Source organism: Mustela lutreola, chromosome 16 (assembly GCF_030435805.1).
Source record: "Mustela lutreola isolate mMusLut2 chromosome 16, mMusLut2.pri, whole genome shotgun sequence".
In the NCBI taxonomy this organism is placed as follows: Eukaryota; Metazoa; Chordata; class Mammalia; order Carnivora; family Mustelidae; genus Mustela; species Mustela lutreola.
The window spans coordinates 50,440,024-50,461,657 of record NC_081305.1 but is presented as its reverse complement, the minus strand read 5'-3'; the positions used below and the strand labels follow the sequence as shown (position 1 = coordinate 50,461,657).

The window sequence follows — 21,634 nt, the reverse complement described above, 5'->3', positions numbered from 1 at the left end:
CTCCGTTCCCACCGCCTGCGCCCCTAGCCCTGGGACTGCTGGGTCACAGGGAAATTCTGTTTACTTTCTGAGGAAATGACACACCGAATTATACCCACCACCTTGCCAGTGCTCAGCAGTTCCAAATATCTCCACTTCCTCCCAACACTTGTGACCTTCCCGTAAACAGGTTTAAATCTATAAAACCATCTTAATGAGTGTGTGGGGCTAGGTCAGCATGGTTTTGATTGGCATTTCCTTCCCTGGGCTCCAGATATAACATTGTGGGGCCCAGGAGCCAGTGGGAGAAGGAGCAAGGCAGAGACCATTTGGAAAGAGGAGAAACGGGATATGCAGGGAGGGTGGAGTTGGGGGCCTCCTGAGTAAGGCAGCTGACAGGTGCTGTGAGTGCCTGCAGCCTGGAGTGGCAGGTTCCTGGTTCCCAGAGGGCAACCAGGATTGGGGGCTCCAGGAGAAGGGAGGGGGAGGCGGGCATCTCCACCGTGGAGTTCTCCACTGAAATGTGAAGGGGAAGCCCCCAGATGCTGACATCATCAAAGCGAGAGGTGTGAGCACTGAGGAGTGGCCTGAACTGAGCCCCACTGAGCCTCTGAATCGGGTGGGAGGAGGAAGGAGAGGAAGAGGGACACAGGGGCTGGAGGGACAGGGAGCCTGCCGGAGAACCCTGAGAGGAGGGGCGCCCAGGAAACAGGGGGCTGGCATGGGTGGTCAGATTATGGGTATCAGGCCTGGAGGCAAAGCTGGGACACGCAGACTGACCAACGGTGGAGAGGCAGGGCCCATCGCCGCTGCACCCCTGCACAGCCCAGCATGGCAGAAGGGGGTATCCTTCTGCTATGAAGAAGCCGGGTCTCCTTGGGGTCCAGCTTGAGCCTCAGAGCTCTTGGAATGTCCCCCCTGGAACCCTGGAGTCTAGAGTCTGCTAGGGACCCTCTTGTCTCTGTCCGCATTGGGACCTGCTCTGGCCGTGCCAAGCTTCTACCAGAATAGCCACCAGGATCAGTAAGACCACACCAGCCAGGCTCATGCGCACACAGTTCCCCACCATGTAGTTCCGGGAAGCAGGGGCTGGAAGCACAAGGATGGGAGAGTCACTCACAGGTATATAAGACCTAGCCCATCCCAGGACACTGAGACAGGAGCTCCTTCCCTCCTTGGTGCCAGGACCTGACCCCACCCAGCACTTCCCGGGCACATTCCCAGGTGACTTTGCTATCCTGGGAGTGCCCCTCATTGCGGCCCTGAGCTGCGGGGGCCTGGCTCTGTGGGGACTGTGGGCAGTCAGAGGGATGAAGTGGGGACTTGGCCCACTGCTCTCCTGTCACCTCCTCAGGCTAGGGCTTCATCCCCTCACAGGATGCACGACCCATGATCTATATATTCCTAAGTGTGGGCGTCCTGTGATCCTCATACTGTAAAGGGTGCTTGAACCACTCTCCACATTCCCCTAAGGAATGCATGACCTGTGATCCCTGTATTTGAAAGGATGGGGGAACCCATGATCCTTCTCCCCCTTAAAGGGTCTGCCGCCCAGGACCTGTGCCCCTAAAGTGTGTAGCACCCAGGCCCCACACCTGTCCTGCTCTTCTTCACAAGAATGGAGAGCCCAGATGTTGGAGGGCAGAAGCCATCTGCATGACTTCCCTCCCACCTCACAGGAAAGGATAGGTTATTTCCTCAGAACGGACCCTGAGAGCCTGCTCTGCTTCCCTCTCAGGGGTCCTGCCCAGACCCTCCATCTGGGCAGAGTCAGGCCCTGTGATCCCCCGGGGGCAGCCTGTGACCATCGTGTGCCAGGGACCTGCTGGGGTTGAGATCTTCCACCTAGAGAAGGAGGGAAGACGCTCATATCAATGTATGAGGAACCCACTGCCCGAGACCCAGGCCAGATTCCTCATCCCGACGGCGAGTGAAGATGCTGCTGGGCTCTATCGCCACATCTACTATAAGGTGTCAGCTGGTCTGAACACAGCCAGCAACTGCACCTGGAGGTGACAGACAGGTGGCAGGGTCCAGGGAGCTCGGGGTGGACCTGAGGGCCCAGAGCAGAGGTCCACACCGGCACTGCCCACACTAGCCAGGGGGATACTCCCAGGTCTGGATCCTGGGGCCACCCCCTGGACACTGCATCTGACCCACGGTATGTGGGAGTCACAGCAGAATGAAAAGAAACAGGAGAAAAAACACAGGGCTTTAAGGAAGGGCTCCCTTCCTTGCCTCCATCCCCAGCCCTCCCTCCTCGTGGGAGATCCAACTGTCCCCAGTGCACCCTGACTCCGGCATGTCACCAGAGTTGTCACCAGAGTTGACTACACAGGCCCTTCAGGGTGTGGAAAGTGTGTGTTTAGGTCACTGTGGTCTTACAGAGGTGACTGTGTTTGAGAGGCCTCCCTACCTGCACCTGTGCATTGATGTGCCCCCCCACCCCACCGCTCTCTCCCCAATACCGTCTCTGGGTCTCTCCCTGGAAGACCCCTTCTCCTGGGGCTCCACACATTGGGGGTGGACAGGACAGAGGTGGTGCACTTGAACTTTCCTCTTGAGACTAATATCAGCCTTCACTTTCACTCTCTGATGGGTGGGTTTAAGGCCAGGTCTGTGGAGCCAGTGGGGATGGTAGAGCCCCTCCCTGTAAGCCGTAAGGATCGGTGGTCTACACCTGAGTCTGGGGCTGCCTGCTCCGGGGACTGGGGGGCTTTCAGGGTCATTACCTCATTTCTTCCCCCCAAGGAGGAGGAGCTATGCATGTCCCTGTCAGGAGGACACCCCTCCCTGCTGTTAGTGTGGGAGCTGGGAGGACGTCTGCCCCACCCAGACCCAGGCTGCCTGCAAACAGGGCAGGGCTGAGGGACCCCATCCCCCACTCCCCGCAGAGCCTCAGGTGGATGGACGCCCCAGCCCAGGAGGAGCTCAGTGTGGGGAGAGCCAAGGTCTGCAGGGGATTTTGTGCACAGGCAGAATTGCAGAGCCTGAGTTCCTGGGACTGTCTGTCCCGTCAGCCCAGCCCCTACCTCCCAGAGCGCCCACCATCTATTCTCTTTCTCTCCATGTGTCCCTTGTTCCTGAGACCACTAGACGCCAGGGAAGGGGGGACAGGGAGATGTGAAGGCATGGGAGGGCATGTTCTCTGCTTTGACTCAGCTGAGGGGCTGTACAAAGCAGCTGGTCCCCGACCACAGACAGATACGGTGGAGCTGGAGCCACCTCACCTGGTCACAGGTTTGGGGGCCCTGGACACTGACCACACCTGGCATGGCCACCATGCCACCCATATTCTCCCCAGGTCAGTGGTGGGGGTGTCAGAGGCCCAGGATAAACTAGGGGGATACTCCCAGGTCTGGATCCTGGGGCCACTCCCTGGACACTGCATCTGTCCCACGGTATGTGGGAATCACAGCAGAATGAAGAGAAGCAGGAGAAAAAACACAGAGCTTTAAGGAAGGGCTCCCTTCCTTGCTTCCATCCTCAGCCCTCCCTCCTCGTGGGGGGGGGGGTCCAACTGTCCCCAGTGCACCCTGACTCTGGCATGTCACCAGAGTTGACCACACAGAGGGGCAGGGATAGCCCATTCCAAGCACACCCCAGACCACTCCCCGGTGTGGTCAGGAATCCTGTGGACCATGTGACTTTCCTAGTGGAGGATGGACTCCTGGACAGGGCCCCTCAGACCCTGACCCTGTGGAAAGGACAGCTTCATACCATCCTGAGTGAAAAGGCACATGGTCTCTCTCTCTCTTTTGTTAAAGATTTTATTTATTTATTTGACAGGCAGAGATCACAAGTAGGCAGAGAGGCAGGCAGAGAGAGAGGGAAGCAGGCTCCCTGATGAGCAGAGAGCCTGATGTGTGACTCAATCCCAGGACCCTGGGATCACGACCCGAGACGAAGGCAGAGGCTTTAACCCACTGAGCCACCCAGGCACCCCAGGCACGTGGTCTCTTAAAATGAGCCTGTTGCACACCTAGTCTCCAGAAGCCCCCTCCCCAGCCAGCCTCCAGGGCGAGCTCCGTGCCCTCCCCAGACCATTCATGGGGTACAGATGAGACCAGGGCTCTGGACCTATGCTGGGTGGAAGCCAGAGGGACGTGTGTGCAGAGGGAGAGAGGAAGCAGAGGGCTTGTGGGGGGCGGAGCAGGAGGGCAGGGGAGCCTTGGAAGAGAGGGTACAGTAGGTAGCAGGGTCCTGGGAGCTCAGGGCGAACCTGAGGGCCTAGCACTGTCACCTCGCCTGTCACCTCCAGGTGCAGTTGCTGGCTGTGTTCAGACCAGCTGACACCTTATAGTAGATGTGGCGATAGAGCCCAGCAGCGTCTTCACTCGCCGTCGGGATGAGGAATCTGGCCTGGGTCTCGGGCAGTGGGTTCCTCACGCATTGATATGAGCGTCTTCTCTCCTTCTCCAGGTGGAAGATCTCAACTCCAGCATGTCCATGGCACACGATGGTCACAGGCTGCCCCCGGGGGATCACAGGGCCTGGCTCTGCCCAGATGGAGGGTCTGGGCAGGACCCCTGAGAGGGAAGCAGAGCAGGCTCTCAGGGTCCGTTCTGAGGAAATAACCTATCCTTCCCTGTGAGGTGGGAGGGAAGTCATGCAGACGGCTCCTGCCCTCCAACATCTGGGATCTCCATCCTTGTGAAGCAGAGCATCACTGGCTAGCCTCAGGTACAAAAGACAACCCCTGGAATCCCAGATCTGCTCTGTGCAGGCCTGTGACCATGTCTGTGAAATGACATGGGGGAGCCTCATTGGTGGGATTCCCCGGACAGCAGCTTAAAGGGTGGCAGTTAAGCCTTTTCCTTATCTCTGCCTTTCACTCTGCAAGCATGTGCAATGGCTGGAGCTCTGGCAGCCCTCCTGCATCAAGAGGTGACCCTAGTGCTAGTGACCATGCACTGACGCCGTGAAGCAGGGAAGGGAGCCTGCAGGCCTGGTGACCTGCTGCGGCCACCACGAGACTGCTGGCCAGACTGCACAGAGAATGCATTTCTGTGAGAGAGAGAAAGATTGCCAAGATGTTCTCTGTCAGGTACAGCAGCTTGGGGAGGTGACATGGTGTGAGGAGAAAGGCCTTGACGCCACACAGACCCATGACAAGATCCCTGCACTATACAGAGATGCTCCTTGATGTCAGATGAGGACAGGATTCCTGAGAGAGGAGCAGGAATTACCTCCCCAAGTAGGTAAGGGGGTCTGGTGCTAGAGGTGGAGAGCCCGTGTGGGCGTGGGTCTTGCTGCAGGGTGTGGCGTGTCCGAGACACAGAAAGAGAACCAAGTGTTGAGGTAAGAGAGTCGGACAGAGCAGGGCAGGTATGGCTAGAGATAGATGGGGCCAGATGAAAGACTCTGTTCTGGGATCCCATGGGCCCTGGTTCAGTTCTTGAAGGGGGCAGGCTGGGAGGTAAAACCATTGTGTGTGTGTTTTCTAAATTCACCTGCAGGGAGAGAGTGGAAGACAGGAGAGCCTGCAGGAGGAGACCAGAGATGTGCAGCAGCCCCAGGAGGGCCCCACGCTTCCAGGGAGGCGGGGATGGCAGGGGTGGTGGGGACGGGAGGACTATGAGGATGGAGGAGTCTGGCATGGACGGAGCCCACGGGAGGTGTGGGGTGACCTAAGCCGTGCAGGCAGGACCCACAGGATCTGAGGGACTGGACATGGGGCAAGCTCAGAGAGAATCAAGGACAACTGTGTTCTCTGGTCCTGGCCGATGGCGCTCAGAGAGCAGGGAGAGGGGAGGCAAGGGATCGGTCGAGTGGGTGAGAATCCCCGTCTGGGGGCTCTGCTGGACTTGAGGCCTTCAGGGATTTGCAGCTGTGAAGGGAGGACTGAAGAGAGAATGCATCTGTGTACCTTGGGGTTTGGGTCCCTCCCAGAAGGAACCAGACTCCATCCAGGGCTGCCCCGGGGGAGGGGATCAGGAAGCATGTGCACAGGACTCACCCTCCTGCGTGTGGCTCACGTGGCCCAGGCAGAGCACGGCAAGAGAAGCCCCAGTGAGAAACATGCCGGCCACACGGGGCCCTTGGGTGGGGGGCGGTGTCCGTGTGCTGCCAGTCCCCAGTCCACCCTCGGTCAACAGGAACTCCCTGAGAGAGCTTCCCTCCCCTGTAGCTGGTTTCAGACCATGCCCAGGTGACTCCTAGCCAGGCACCTGCTCTGGCCTTGCTCCCATCTTACCCGTCCCAATGCCTGGGATGCATGTCAGAGGCTGTGATCCCTGCACGATGGGCTTAGGCCCCAGCACAGAGCAGCAGGGCCTGCAGGGAGAGTCCTCCCGGGGGAGCCACAGGCCTGGATGGAGGCTGCCTGAGGCAGGCCCAGAACCTGCTGGAGTCTTCCACCCATTGTGCCCCCGCCTTCCCCACTCACCGAGGTCCAGGATTCACGTGGGGTTGCAGGACATGGGCCACCTCTGGTCTGGTCTGCCTGTCCTTATCCTGGGGTGGCAGGACAGGGCCCTGCAGGTCAGGTGGTGAGCAGGAAGGACTCCGCGGGCTCGTGTCTATAGTTTCACAGGAAGGAAGTGGGGGAGCGGGCACAGGCTCAGCTCTCCCTTCCTCTTTTGGATCACAGAGAGACATAACCAGGCTGAACCATGTCCAGATGGAACCCACCTAGTACTAGCTGGTGATTGTAGAGCCAGACGGAGAGAGGAGAGGGAGGGAGAGATAGAGGTAGATGGTATGGGATAAAGTGCACAGACAGTACACACACATACATGCATACACACGTGGACTGGACACAGACTCGCTAGGTTGCAGATGATGAGTGGGTAGACACACACACGCAGACAGGATGGGACTGGGGATAATGGCAGATGCATCCCTCAGGGGATAAGTAGATACAGGCTGGATACAAAGTTATACTAAGAGATGATAGATACACATAGATACCCAGATACCAGACAGACAAGGAGAAAGATACATAGTTACAGAGACAGCCACAGACAAATGGTGTGGAGCACAGAAACGGGCCTTTCTGGCTAGCTTGTTCTACCGGGCTGACCGTTCTCAAGCTATACATTCCCCAGATGCAAAAGGGGAATCGTGAAATTCTGCGATGACTTCATGTTATTCTGGGAGGGGAGGGGGGTTGCACAGAGAGGCAGATGGCGCCTTGGGAGAACACTCAAGCGGTATCCCTCATGCTCTCCCGGGCAGGTGGTGCTCCGCTCAGACTTGATACTCCTGTCTCTGCATCCCTCTGCATCCTGCAGCTCAGAGCTGTGCTCTGCGCACTCACCCCTGCTTCCCAGCTGGTCAGGTCAGGCTCTCCCTTTAGGGGGCACTGACGGGGCTGTGGGGCTGGAGGAGGCAGGGAGGGAGGACTTTCATGCTGTCAAACATCCCATTCTGGGCGCTTGGCTGGCTCAGTCAGTAGGACACGTGACTATTGATCTTAGGGTCATAGTTCAAGTCCGGTTAGCTGTGGAGATTACTTAAAAATAAGATCTTTAAAAAAGAAATTTCCCGTGCTAACCAATAGCCCTGAAGTTTACGGATGCAAAAGAACTCCAGAAACAATTCTGTTTGTGCAAACGTTGGTGGGCAGGACTTCTTGCGCTGCTGGGGCTGTGATGGGGTCTCATTCTCATCTGGACCCCCGTGGGCCTCCCAGGGTCCATTTATGACACTGAACACAGGGACTGTGATGAGGGGAGGTGGTTTGGAGCCCCATCCAGGACAACAATACGCAGTCATAGCATCCTCTCCTCCCTGTCTGTTCCCCTCCCTCCCAAGCCTCTAGCAACTGGGGCTTTTGCATGTCCTTGATTTTCAGTAGCTTCTCCAATAGTTCTACTGGCCTTTACATTTCAGCAAACCCTATGTTCCTTTCACAGTTTCTACTAGGGCTCAGTTCCTGAAGGGACTGAAAGCAGCCACTGGATTCTGATATGTCCAGTGGCCTCATCTGGTATTCTGCACCAACTGCTCACCCTAGCAAGGAAGGCTGAGGACCTGAACATGTCCTGGGGCTTCTAAGATCCATACTGACTTCACAGGAGGAGGAGGTAGGCAAGGGAAAGTCCTGGGCCTTTCATGGTCAGAGCCCAGGAGAGTGGCTGGCTGAGCCACAGACACCTGGTAGGTTCCTTGGCAGAGCTTGAGTCCTGGGGAAGGGACTGCTTCAGGGTCCTGGGGTCAGCAAGGTGAGGTCTGATAGGAACAGAGGAGAGGTCTGTGGTGTGCTCCTGGACTGGGGGCAGAGATGTGGGGCTCTGCCCAGAACTAGTGCACAAGCCCAAGGCAGACCCAGCCCCTGTCACCACTGTTTTTCCATGACAAGAGAATCAAAATCTCTATGTCTGCCATCCCTCCGGGCATCAAGGCCCATGTGCTCTATGGTTCTTGACCTAAAACCACATGCCTGATGCCCTGACCTCTGTTTCCCCAGCCTCGAAGAAACAGAAGGCTATGGGCTCTGCCATGGACACGGCCTAGGAGCAGCCCCGTGGGTTCAGAGGCCATGTGGCTCCCACAGAGAGTGACCCCTGCACACACCTGCAGCAGGGAACCTGGGGCCCGGGGTCAGGGCACTCTCCCCAGAAAGGCACTTCTATTTCAATGTGAAAGCAACCACCCTCGATTCCCAAAGAAGCAAGAGGAAAGGGTGGTGACGCTCTGCTGAAACTCAGCCCTATAGAGATAGGTGTTGGCACTGACCGCCTCCCAGTCTGTGACCCCTGCTTAGGTGACCTTGTCCAGGCAGGAAGGTGATGCCAGAGGGAGCAGGAGGTACTTAGCAGCTGAGCAGGAACTTGGGGACAGGGCAAGGGCTCAGCAGGACATGCTACAAACCACGAGAGGGTGCTGTGGAAGTCCACATGGTGCAAGCATGCCTTTGGTGTATTTCAGAGAAAAAGGAGTTGAAGGAAGGCCTCCGGATGATTGCTCATGCTGCGAAAGAGAAACAAATGATATACATGCTTGAGAACCGTGGGAGCAATGATAACGACAGCACAGACGCTGCATTATTTCATCGAAGAAATGTTGGAAACCATTCATTAGGAAATTCGAACCTGGAGAAGTTACAGAGCGTACATGTAAGTGAACGTGGCATCATGGGTGTGTGTTAGGGTGTGTGTGTGTGTGTATGTGTGACCAAGATGCAGTGGTGTTCAGCAAAAGAAATATAATGTCTATGTCTATCAGTGGCCTGGTCTCACTCAGGAGCTACCCCCTCTTAAGGGGGGGACACATGCACACACCCCACACACACATTTACACATACATGCACAGTCACTCCCGATCTTTGTAAACACTCCTGCATCTTTTTACCATCTTTCCCAGGATGGTGTCCCAGGTGGAGGGAGCAGCTCCTCTGCACCCTCCTGCTGGTCCCTGGGTGTGTCGGGGGGCAGTCCTGTGGGGTTTGCTCGCCCACAAACCCTGGAGGCTCAGCTGATGTCTGTGCCCCCAGGTCACAGGGCCCAGCCTTTCTGTGCTCCCTGGGGACCTGGGGGCCCTTCTGGTCATCTCAATGTCCCCTTTGTCCCAGGGGTTCAGTGGATGTGTCTGGACACCCGCTCCTGCCCCACGAAGCCTGGCCCAGGTGGGATCTCTCCTCCTGCCATGACAGGTCTACTGAGGCCTCCCAATGTTCCTGCCCTGGGCACACCTCAGGGGAACTGGGGGAAGTCCCCCCGGCAAGGTGGACCCTCCCTCTCTGCTTTACCACGCTAAGCCACCAGGAGTGCTAAACATAGTTTGGCCTCTAGGTGGCGCTCAGGGGCCATGGAACATGAGGGACATTCATCCTGTGGGAAAGTCCCTGCACCCTTGTCCTGAGCCTTGACTTCTGTGGTTGACGGTGTTGGAGGGTCAAGAAGGAATGACTAGTCCACAACGTCTGCTTTTCTACCCTCTCCCTCCTCTTCCCACCAAGCCCCCAAGATGGAAGAAATGTGGGTTTTTCAGTTTCCCCTAAACTGTGTCTGCTCCCCAGCGACCTCACTGCCTAGACGCGCGGCACTTCTTTTCACTGGAGCAGGTGTCCCACCTGATCAGCTGTCCCTGCTCCAGATGGGGCAGAGCACTCAGGAGTCCTCTCTCCTGAGCCCAGGCTGGCCACCCTTCCCTTGCTGAGAGCTTGGCTCAGGTCAGAGGCGAACGAGTCAGACTAACGTTAAGAGGAACTACGCCACCCCGACTGTGATGGCTATTTGTAGGGGTCACCCCAACCGGGCTAAGGGCTGTCCAGAGAGCTGGGAAAAGATGACTTCTGGGCGAGTCTGTGAGCGGGTTTCTGAAAGATTAGCCTTTGCTTCAGTCCCTGAGTGAAGAGGTCCAGCCTTCCCATTTGGGCATCCTTCTTCCTCCGAAGGACGGGAGAGACAGACAGGGGAAGGAGAGTCGGTTCCCACTCTCTCTCTTCTTGAGCTAGGACACCATCTTCTCCTGCCCTGGACATTGTCACACCTGGTTCTTGGGCCTGCCGACTGGGGCTGAATTATACCACCAGCCCTCCTGGGTCTCTGAGTGGCAGGCAGCAGATGGTGGGACTTCCGGCTTCCATAACCCATGAGCTGATTTCTACAATAAATATATACTTAAATATATATAAAAATACATTTGTATATTATATATTACTTATACATACATATAAATGTATTTGTATATTATATATACATATTATGTCCATATTATGTATGATACATATTTTATATATAAGTGTATTATTTATGTATTTATGTTTATATACACTCTTTTTTTAAAAAGATTTTATTTATTTATTTGACAGACAGAGATCACAAGTAGGCAGAGAGGCAGGAAGAGAGAGAGGGAAGCAGGCTCCCTGCTGAGCAGAGAGCCTGATGTGGGGCTTGATCCCAAGACCCTGCGATCATGACCTGAGCCAAAGGCAGAGGCTCAACCCACTGAGCCGCCCAGGGGCCCCTATATGCACTCTTTGTAATAGGATCTTTTGGTTGTTTATCTGGAGAACCCTAACTGTTGAAAACTAAAAGACAGAAAGAGAGACAATATGTCCCTGCATGAAAAAGAAAAACTCAGTACATAACGTAACGAAGAAAACAAAGATACAGAGTATAGGGTAGCAGTCAGAGGAAGAACCTTGACTACGATTGGAAATTAACCTTGAGTACAAGAAACCTTAAGTACAGGGTGCCTGGATGGCTCAGTGGGTTAAAGTCTCTGCCTTCGGCTCAGGTCATGATCCCAGGGTCCTGGCCTCTCTGCTCAGTGGGGAGCCTGCTTCCCCCTATCTTTCTCTCTCTGCCTGCCTCTCTGCCTACTTGTGATCTCTGTCAAATAAATAAATAAAATCTTTTTTAAAAAAAGGAAATCATATGATATTTGTCTTTTTCTGACTGACTTATATCACTTAGCATAATACTCTCTAGCTCTATTCATGAATGTCAGGGGGGGAAAAACCACAAGAGTGGCAAACCAGGAAACAGACTTTCTCAGTTTCTATAGAGTAGAAACTGAGTGTTGCTGGAGGGGGGAGGTTGGCAGAAGGCTGTGTTAAATAGGTGATAGGAATTAAGACGGGCACTTGCGGGTGAGCACTGGGTATAGTATGGAAGTAATGAGTCACTAAATTCCACACCTGAAACTAATATTATATTGTATGTTAACCAACTGGAATTTAAACAAAAACTTGAGAATAATAATAATAATAAAAAAAAAAGAATATGTGTGATTAGGGGAGCATAATGACGTGTGTGTGACGGAAGTTAACCTCTCGCAGAAGCAGACAGATTAACATGATCCCAGCTCAGCAGTAGGGTGATTTAAAAATCCCGTGTATTCATGGGAACTGTGAGGGACAGTCAGAGCACAGAGCAATCATACTATTGGAAGACAGTTTGTTATAGTCCTCAGGAGGAGGGCCGCACCAGGGCTTCAGGGTCAGGCAGCAGGGGACAGGGACAAGCAGAAATCGTGCACAAGAGCTTTGGGTGTGGTTTCTACAGGAAGAATGAGCAAGGCAGGGTCAGCAGGCCTAGCACTGGCTGGACTCCACAATTTCCGTGGGGTCTGTAGTGGAGAAGATGACCCTGTTGTCCGTTCCTTGGCCTTGGGGAGATGAGGGCAAGTGGAGAGTGGCCCAGAGTGTGACAGCCCCATAAGGGAGGCGGTTGGGTGTGGACACTGGGTCAGCTGGTGTGTGTTTGAAAAGGGCACCCCCAGAAAGAGGATTTTGCTCAGGAGAGGGGAGTCAGTGAGGAAGGCTGGAGGTCAACGCAGTGACTTAGGTCGTGTTTAGGACACACACATAGGACAGAGGTCCAGTTTGCAGACACCTGAAACATGGCCAGTACAAAGGGTACAGCAGATTCTGTTCCACAGAGTCACTCTGGGGGCACGGAAATTAGACCGTCAGACATCCAGCATTTTGCAGACTAGTGGGAGACGAGCCCATTTGCATGCTGCCTGACACATTACCTCACGTGGCAAATGGGTTTCTTACTGGTGTCAGCGACTTTAGGATTTGGAGAGCGGAGACGCTCCCGGATTGTCTGGTGGTCCCAATGTGAGCACGAGGGTCTTTATGAGAGGGAGGCAAGGGGATCAGAGGAAGGGGAAGGAGGCATCACAAAAGCAGGAGTCCTAACCAGAGCAGGAATTGAAGATGCCACAGAGCTCCCGGAGGATGGAGGAAGGGGCCACGGACCAAGGGAGGCAGGAGACTCTGGAAGCTGGAAAAGGTCACCAAATGGATTCTCCCCTTGAGCCTCCAGAAGGAACGTGGCTGTGTGGACACCTTGATTTTAGGCCCAGAGAAACCAATTTCAGACTTCAGACACGCAGAATGTAAGATAATAAATTGTGTTGTCCAAAGCCACTGAGAGTATAGTGATCTGTTGCAGCAGCCGTGGGAGGCCGATACACTCACTTTACATGGAGGAGGTGTTGCAACCCTGTTAGGAAGAATGACGTCCAAACCCAAACTTGAAGGGCGTTAGCTGGGTGAGGGAGTGAAGGCCACATGAAGGACAAGGTCTTAGAGTTGGATGGTGCTGTTGTGTTTGAAGAAGGCGTTCAGTGTGGACGGGCCTGGAGTGGGGACAGGAAACAGGAAGCTACCATGTTCCGTGGCGCGGGCTGAAAGCCTCAGGGGTCCTCTCTGCGCAGTCACAGCCTCACCAGCTCCCTCGTAAGGTCCATATGTATGTCCATTAGCGTGTGTGCACGTGTGCAGGTGCGTGCATCTGTGTGTGCATGGACATATTTGTGGATGCGTGTGTGTGCGTGCATGTGTGGAGTGTAGGGCTGTATCATCTGCACGTTTGCTCAGGCACGCGTCCCCTCAGCAGCGGCCTCACGCCTCCCTGGGACTCTCAGTTCAGAGAACACTGATGCATCCTTTGTCTTTTTTTCCTGCTCTGAGCTTTGAGCAGAGACCAGGACCAACCTCCCTGCGCAGGGCTGCTGCAGGGAGGGCCTGTGAGAACTTTTATTGATGAACAAAGAGAAGCATAGTCCAGAAAACAGGGTCTCGGCTATCTGCTTCCTAAGTATAGGTTCAAGGTCAGCTTCAGAATTCTGGAAGGTCTTTAGAGTCAGCAGAGTGGACAATTTAAACAGAACTTCTGGGGGCAGTTAGGGATGCATAGGACACATCTGGAATCCATCTGCGTGACTGCAGGACCATAGTGGGTCTCTGGAAACAGTCAAGTGACTATACCTGGGTCTCTGGAGACAGCCAGGAGTCTGTAGCTGGGTCTTTGGAAGTAAGTGCTACATGCTCTCTTGATGATCTAGCTGATTTTCGGGGGGGACCACACAGCTCCCGAGTCTCCTAGATGTTGACTGGGGGCCTCCTGACTTGCTTCCAGGAAATCTGACTGTGTGGCTTTCCAGGAAGGGATGATCCCACTTGGAGGCCCTCCAAATGGCCAATCCACGCTTCTGCGGGAATGGCTTCCTGTGTGTCAAGGGGCAGAAGCCAGCTGGGCCTAGAGTCAGTGTCCTGCGAGGGCTGCATATGTGCTGAAGTCAGCCGTGGGCTCCATGGACCGTGGGGGTGCGGCTTGGGCTGTCCTCTGTGCGAGGATGCGCTGGTCCAGCTGAGCATAGGTCACGTCCAGGGGGTCTCCTGCTGTCGGGGTCTGAGAGAGAGAGACCCAGGTGGGTCAGGCTGAAGACAAGGTAGAGAACTGTGGGAAGGGGAGGCTAGCAGCCGACCTCCAGGTGGCCCTGTAATCCCACCTTCTGGAATCACCACTGTGTGGTTCCCGGCCACCTAGCATCAGGGCTGGCCCGGGTGACCAGTAGACTACGGCAGAATGAGGGCATGGTCGGGAGATAATGTGGCTTCTGGCCCTCCCTCTCTGCAGCCACCCTCTGGGGGACGCCAGCTGCCATGAAGAAGCCCGGGAGGGACTGAGGGTCCTGCCACGTCATGGGGGGCGGGTGGCATCCTAGAAGTGGTCCACATCTTCACAGCCACCTCCCAAAAGCCCCTGAGCCAGAACCACCCCACTGATCTGCTTCCAAACTAACAAGCAAAGAAACGGAGATCATTTCGTGAGGCCGCGTTGGTCAGGAGCAATGGGTGATGGGCTCAAGGACTTACGGGGGCACGCATTTCCCCGTCCTTTTCAGGAAGTCTGTCGACTGTGGCCAGATCTGGAGGGGACAGGACAAAGGGTCAGGTCTCTGGGGTGGGTCTTGGGAGGCAAATTTGCCTGAAAACTCACAGCCCCAGGTTTTGACCTTGCACTCCATTGGGAACATACTAGAATGTCCTCAAACGTTCCCCTCTCCCTGGCCGGTCCCTCCTTTTACCTGGTGTCCTCTCTAGCATGTCAACGGCCGGGCTGACCCTGAAAGGAAAGAACAGTGAGCACGGGGGCCCCACCCCCTGAATACAGAGGACTGGGAGGGGCCCGGGGCTAGTCTCAGGGACCTCACCTCTCCTGGGGCCTCTGCTCCTCACCTTCACAGCCGGGGGTCCCTGAGGACAGTCAGGGGTGAGGATTAAGAAGAGAAGCCTCCTTCCCAGCACCTGCCCCTCCCTGAGACCTACTGTGTTTTTTCTGGTGCCAACAATAGAGGAAGATGAGGGCCAGGAGGAGGACACAAAGGAACAAGGCCACGGAGACCCCAGTGAGGATAAAAACATGCTCTGTCGACAGACCTAAGGGAACAGGGACGATGGAAGCAAACTGTCAGGGGTATGCATTAATTGGCCACCTACTGCATACTGTGTATATGCTGGGTGCTGGTCATGCACACACCTAGGTAGATCTCTGGAACGCATAACAGTCCTGTGACATGGGAAAGGGTTACTCCAAAACCAGGGTCCTGAGAGCCAAAGTCAGCTGTCCACAGGGCACTAGCAGAGCTAGAATGGGACCAGCCCTATAGCCCAGTCTTCCCCCCTCCTCCAAGAAGCACAACCCGGTCCTCTGTGCCCCTCACTCACTTGGACTGTTACTGTCTTCCTCCTGTATCTGTGAGTCTCCTAGGAGGGAGGAATTGAGAGCACCATTAGCAGCCTGAGCTGGACAGAGAAGGCTGAGTCTTCCTGACTCCACCCCACCACCCCCCGCCCCACAAAGGGGGGCTTCTCTAACAGACCCACAGAACTTTCCCAGAGAATGGAGATGCTCTAGCCTGATGTCCAGTACGCTAACCTCACTGGACGATTTCCACTGAAATGCAAGTCAAATACATTTCAAAGTCAGATTGTCAGCCGCATGGGCCACCTCTCCTGGGCTCAGTGGCCACACCCGGCTAATGGCCTGGAGCGGGATGAGGCAGATCCACAGCCAGCCCTTTCTACAGGAGGCTCTGTGGGCCAGCGCCGTCCTCCACTCTCCCCTTGCTCACCTGCTTCCTGATTCCCAGCCCACGGGCAAAAATCCCCATCGCAGATGCCTTCGGTCTTTCTCAGCAGCCCCTGAGGGAGGTGAACCTCCCCTTCTGTGAGAGCAGAAGCCCAGACTCCCCGTCATTCCAGCACCAGCTCAGCCCCGGGGCTCCGCGCATGCCCTGCCCGCCCATTTCACAGGTGGTCAAACCAAGTCCTGCTGGGCTCCACCGCTTGCAGGGTCGAGCCCCCATGGTGCCTCTTCCGAAGGGTGCACCTCCCTCCCGCCACCCTGGGGAGGCTGAGTACCCAGTGTCCTTTAAGAAAGGCAGAAAACTTCACCTCCCCAACTTCCCTCCCTCAACACCTTGTCTTTGCTCCATGATGCAGGACCCCACCCACTGTAACATATAATAAATATAAATATACATTTTTAAGTTCTGTGTTTTGTCTTATGTAGGTATAATTTAATTTACATACATAATTTTAATGATGCATAAAATTACTTGTAATGCATAAGCTGTGTATCTCAATTGTGTCTCCGTTATATATATTCACTATTATAAGGTATGTATTTATATATGTAAATTATAGCAATACGTGACACATAATATAATGTGTCACATTATGTAATATATAATACTGTACACTATAATCACATATAGATATATTTACTATGTTAATTCTATTACTGTGTATTTAATATATAATGTAAGCACACATTCTAATATATTTAAATCATAGATCTGAAATTTTATAAGTTAATGTTTACATATAAATACATCCTATTTAAATACATACAAATATATATGAGCATTTCTATTCCTCATTCTGACTAATTTTCCCTTTGACGTTTGGATGCACAAGGACCCCGCGAGCCTCCATCGCTCGGCAGGCGGGTGTCTCGAGCGTAGGAAGAAAAGGTGAGAAGAAAGGGTCAGTGTTGGCAAGACCAGCACTTCTTCAGGCTCTGGCACTCAGCAGGCAGGACCCTGAGTGCAGTGACTGCGTAAACCACTCCAGCTTCCCTGAAACCTCGCCCCGGGGTCAGGACACTTATCGCCCCTGTTGCCCATGACAAAACCGGGGCACCCACGGTTTTGGTGATTCACCTGCTGGCGCAGAGCTTGGAGCAGAGTTAGACTCTCCACCCTGACCCCTGGGAGGAAGGCGGAGGGGCTTCTCCTCTGCACTTCAGTCTTCACAGCAAGGGATGGGGGAGGAGGCATTCCTGTGCACCCCCCACCAAGCGGGGTCAGGATTCTCCCACAGGAGCCTCTTCCTCTAGGTGACCTAAGGCCACCTTTGGGACATAACCATCAGGAGCCCCATTCTCTCCCGAGTGTCTGAGTTTGGAACGCGAGCTGTCAGTCTCACTGTCCCTCTGTCCCTTGCAGAGCTGCCAAGAGCAGGACCCTGCCCACAGTGGGGGAACAACCTGAGTCCTGCCCCTCCCTACCTTGGGCTGCTTCCATCCCTTCACAGCCTTGTGCCTTTGGGTATGAAACTGCATTCCTTTGCACATTAAAGGAATGGGGGGGGGGCAAGGTCAGAGCAGTGCCTCCCACATTCAGTGGCAGCTAGCTTTGTTTTCATAGCACCAGACAATGTCCTTGTGCCCACCCCCTCACCCCGCCGTGGTAGCCCCTCACTGTGGTCTTACCAGTCCCTAATCCAAATCGAAGGCAGGCAGCTGGGCCTGGAGCCTGATCCCCAGCACAGAGCCCTTCAGCAACGTCCCCAGGCTGAGGTCTGTTACTCACCAGCTGAGGAGTAGTTGTGTGTGTGGGGGGGTGTCTCTGTGACCAGGGCAGAAGGACCAATGCTCCATGGGGGCCCTCAGGGTATGCCCCACTCAGCCTGGCCCCTTTGTACCTGAGCATCTGCTGGAACCCTGAGCATCTGTCGGAGGACTGCATGTGGCCATCACCCCGTCCCAGAGACACCTGGGAACCCAGCAGAGGTGTCCTCACCTGTCACCTCCAGCTTCAGGTCCTCACTGGGTTCAGACCAGATGGCATAGGTATGATAGCGGCAGTGATAGAGCCCGGCAGTGTCTTCATCCACCTCGGCGATGGTGAACCTGGCCTGCGTCTCCTGCCCTGGGTTGTTCTCATCTTTATATGAGCTTGTTCCCTTCTTCTGCAGGCGGAATGTGGCAAACTCAGCGGGTCCTTGGCACACGATGTTCACAGGCTGCCCCCGGGGGATCACAGGGCCTGGTTCTGCCCAGATGGAGGGTCTGGGCAGGACCCCTAAGAGGGAAGCAGAGCAGGCTCTCAGGGTCCATTCTTAGGAAGTCACCACACCACACGTTCACCTGTGTTAGATACTCCATTCAGTTTCAGGCAAATGTGCAGTGGTAGGTTACCTCCCGTCATTTAGAATGCTTCCGTCCTCCTTCCCCAAGAGACCCCACCACCGTTCTAGGTGGGTGTGGTTCTCCTCACTGCAGTGTTTCTCCCCCTTGACTTAGGACTCCGAGACTCAATCACATCCTGAGCTTTTCTCAGGATGACATGGGGAGATGACAGAGCAGGCCAGGGGCCCAGACATGTCTGCTGCAGAGGGTGACTCCCTCCCAGCCCATGACCACCTTCTGGGGGCACAGGGGGGCTGGGACAAAACAGTGGGTGAGGGTGAGGAGTTGTAGGAAAGACTCTGGCCCAGCTAGCCCCGGTGAGGGGAGGCAGAGGGGGCCGTCTGCAAAGCCCCAGGGACGGTCCAGTGGGGGGGGGGGTGCGTGTCGTGGAGCGCCAGCAGCTGGTCCCACAGACCTCAGTCGAGGAGGATTCCTGTCTACAGTGCAGTCTTCCCAGGGGCGCCCATCTCTGGGTTCACTCTGGACTTTCTCCTGCATCTTAGCCTTATCTCTATTTCCTTGTTTTGAAGGATCTTGGAAACCCCCATTTGCCTCGGGCTCACAGCAGAGCCTAACTAGGGCTCGGGGCTCCTCTGGGAGGTTGGTGGGCGTGGGGAAGAGGGATCTGGGCTGAGAGGGGAGGGTCTGGGCTGAATCACCCACGCTGAGCAGGGAAGTCAGCGTGGCAGAAGGTCCAGAGTTGAGGGGGAATTGCTGTGTGAGGAAGGAGGGCTGAGGTATCTGGAGGGGAGTGACCAGCCCAGTGTGAGCAAAGGAGTGACCCGGACCGAAGAGCGGTGCATGGGTCTCATCTGATCTGAACGGAAATGATGAAAGGGCTCCAAAAATCTATTATTTTGCCCGAAAATTAAAAAGATATATACATGAAAAAAACAAACTTCTAAAATATAAATGAAATTTAAAAAATTATCATTTAAAATTACGTCACTAGGTGATGTGCTATGTGTCGAGGGTGAAGAAGCTGGGATCGAGGGTGGTGTCTGGGACGCTGCCCTTGGTGGCTGTCATGTTCTCTGCTCAGGGGATGCTGGGGAGGGTCTGAGCTTGTGGGGAAGAGCCTTGGGCTCAGCCTGTTCCTGCGGGGTTCGAATTTGTCCAGGGGGCTGCTGGGGGCGCAGGTGGACAATTTGGGGAAACCTGGGAGGGTCATGCACTTGGGATTATTTGCAATTCAGGGTTCATTTCAAGGGTTCCTCCCAGGCCCTCCCAGAGTCAGCACCACTCCCTCCAGAGCTAGCTGTGGGGTGCGGAGGGGATGGGGAGGGGACTCACCGTGCTGTGCGTGGAGTGCTTGGCTCAGGCAGAGCGCTGGAAGAGAGGGTCTGGTGAGACGGATGCCCGCCTATCCTCAGGGGGGTGTCCCAGTCCTTCTTGCTCTGTAATAATCCCAAAACAAGTCCCCCGCCGTCCTCTCTTCCAAACAAGTGCTTCTCTCCCCCAGCCCCTCTGGAGTCTGAATTCATCCCCATACCCAGGAGCCCGTTTCTAGGACTGAACTTGCACGGTCTGACCTAGATCTGGAGCAAGAGCTCACAGTGCTGATCCTTGTGGCTCTCCCAGCATCCCGGACTCTTCTGGACTGGAGTCAGGACCCAGAGGGGAAGTGGGCCCCCTCCCCAAGTCTCCCGCCCACCCCCTCTGTCCCTCAAACCCTTTGCCTCTGTTCCAGGACTCACCAAGGGCCAGGAAGGTGGTCAAATGGGGAGACATGCCCAGCCCCTTATAGCCTGCACTGTCCAGAGCTGGCGGGGGAGAGGACAGAGCCCGCAGCTAATAAAGGACAGGATGTCAGCTGGGGCACATCGTGGGGTTTTGACATCAGCAGGAGCCTCCCACAAAGGGGAGACTTCTCTCCTATCCTTCCCCCTCTTTGAACGAATGAGATGGACTGAGGAACTTGGCTTCCAAAAGATGCTCAGATGAGGCTGAGCTCAGCCCCAGATGCACCCCTGAGGTTGTAACCTGGTTGTCAACATCTGGGATAAGCCAGAGCACAAACTGACTTATAACATAGAACACCCATCTGACCTTGGGCAAGACGGGTAAGCCATTTTAAGCCAGTATTTCCTCATACCAAAACGGGAAACCTGAAGCTCTCCTCCAAGTCTTAATAGGATGGTATTTGTGAAATTCTCAGGTGTTGAGAACTTTAAAAAACATCCTGCTAGCGTGTGCTCTCTTCCCATCTCCCCCCAGTGCTGTTGGAGCCAGGGACAGGCAGGGTGTCCCTGAGCACATGTAAAATCCTAAAGGGGTGGACGGTCAGGAGACAGGCCTCAGGCCTGGGGCCATATGGGGCATGTAGTGACGTGCTGAAATGAAGAGGAGAACCGGGGTGGGGAACAGGTGTATGCACCACGGAGCCCAGCAGGACAGGGACCCCGCCACACATTCTTGTGTCCCAGGCTTTGGCGGCAGGGGAGAGCTGCTTTTCCGGGGTGTGGCTGTCGCAAACACTGATGGTGACACAACAGCAGTCACGGCTCCCTAGTTCCCTTACTAACAGGAACCTAGAGCTGCTGGAGTGGCTGTTCTAAGCTTGGGGCTGGGCGGGGGAAGGGAATAAAGTTGGGGTTAAGGCGATCTAGCAATCCCGTTTGCAGTAATTTATCTGGAGTGGGGTTCATGACCATGTCTGGCCAATGATGCTGAAAGCAGAATATACCACTGTATCTGGAAATCCTATGTCCCCCTTAATAATGGAGGGTCTCATGAGACCTTTGCCCCTTTACTCCTCTCCTTCACTGGTGACTGTAGCATGATGGTGTGATAGATCGAGCTGCAGCATCCACATTGCAGCCATGAGGCAACAAGCTTGAAGGCAACAGCAGAAACAACTGGGGTGGAAGGGCACAAGGTCTAGGACCCATAGGAGGTCCCTGTGTTGCTAAACGAACCCCAGGACCACTTCTTCCTGGAGTTCTTGATAAGTAAACAATAAATATCCTAGATTTTCTGTCAAAATGGCAGACTAAGTCTATGGAGTTACACTCCACCTTAAAATACAATATTTCTAAAAACCTAAAGCTGCTTAATAATCTTCTCAAATGCCTTAAAGAAATGAAAAGTATGTCAAGACTATGTAGCCAGAAATTAAAGGAAGTTGGGGTTCCCCAGAGTCAAAATGGGGGCTAAACCCAGCTCTCACCTTGATGGTGATGAGTTAAGTCTTATCTCCATTGCTTTGCAGACCATGGAGCGAAGGAGTAAAGCCCAGAGGTCACCCAGGTCAAGGAGTCTGGGGATACTCTCCCTTTGCTAAGCCAGAGTCTGGAAGCTTCCATTTTAGCAAAAGAGCGAACTGAAATTACTCACCTGTTCCTGAAGGCTTCCAAGAACACGTGTTTTGAAACAGGAAGCCGAAAATGGTTGCTCCTGAAAATTCTTCCGACTCTGCAACTTCCTGATCTTGTTCTGTATGTGTATTCGTCCTGGGATCTCTGTGCCTTTCGGTCTTTCTCTCACACTCC

At 54.5% G+C, this 21,634-nt stretch overlaps 1 protein-coding gene across 1 annotated transcript; it reads right to left on the bottom strand.

The window, feature by feature from the left end:
- Window positions 1-12,201: 12,201 nt before the first annotated feature.
- Window positions 12,202-20,061, bottom strand: LAIR1 (leukocyte associated immunoglobulin like receptor 1). The gene is made up of 9 exons (XM_059153677.1): window positions 19,841-20,061; window positions 19,437-19,472; window positions 17,755-18,036; window positions 15,395-15,433; window positions 14,996-15,106; window positions 14,881-14,923; window positions 14,755-14,792; window positions 14,543-14,595; window positions 12,202-14,075 (listed from the first exon to the last, which is right to left on the bottom strand). Exons 1-9 carry the CDS (start codon window positions 19,872-19,874, stop codon window positions 13,929-13,931), a joined length of 783 nt encoding a protein of 260 aa, XP_059009660.1. The 5' UTR covers window positions 19,875-20,061; the 3' UTR covers window positions 12,202-13,928.
- Between the last annotated feature and the right edge of the window lie 1,573 nt (window positions 20,062-21,634).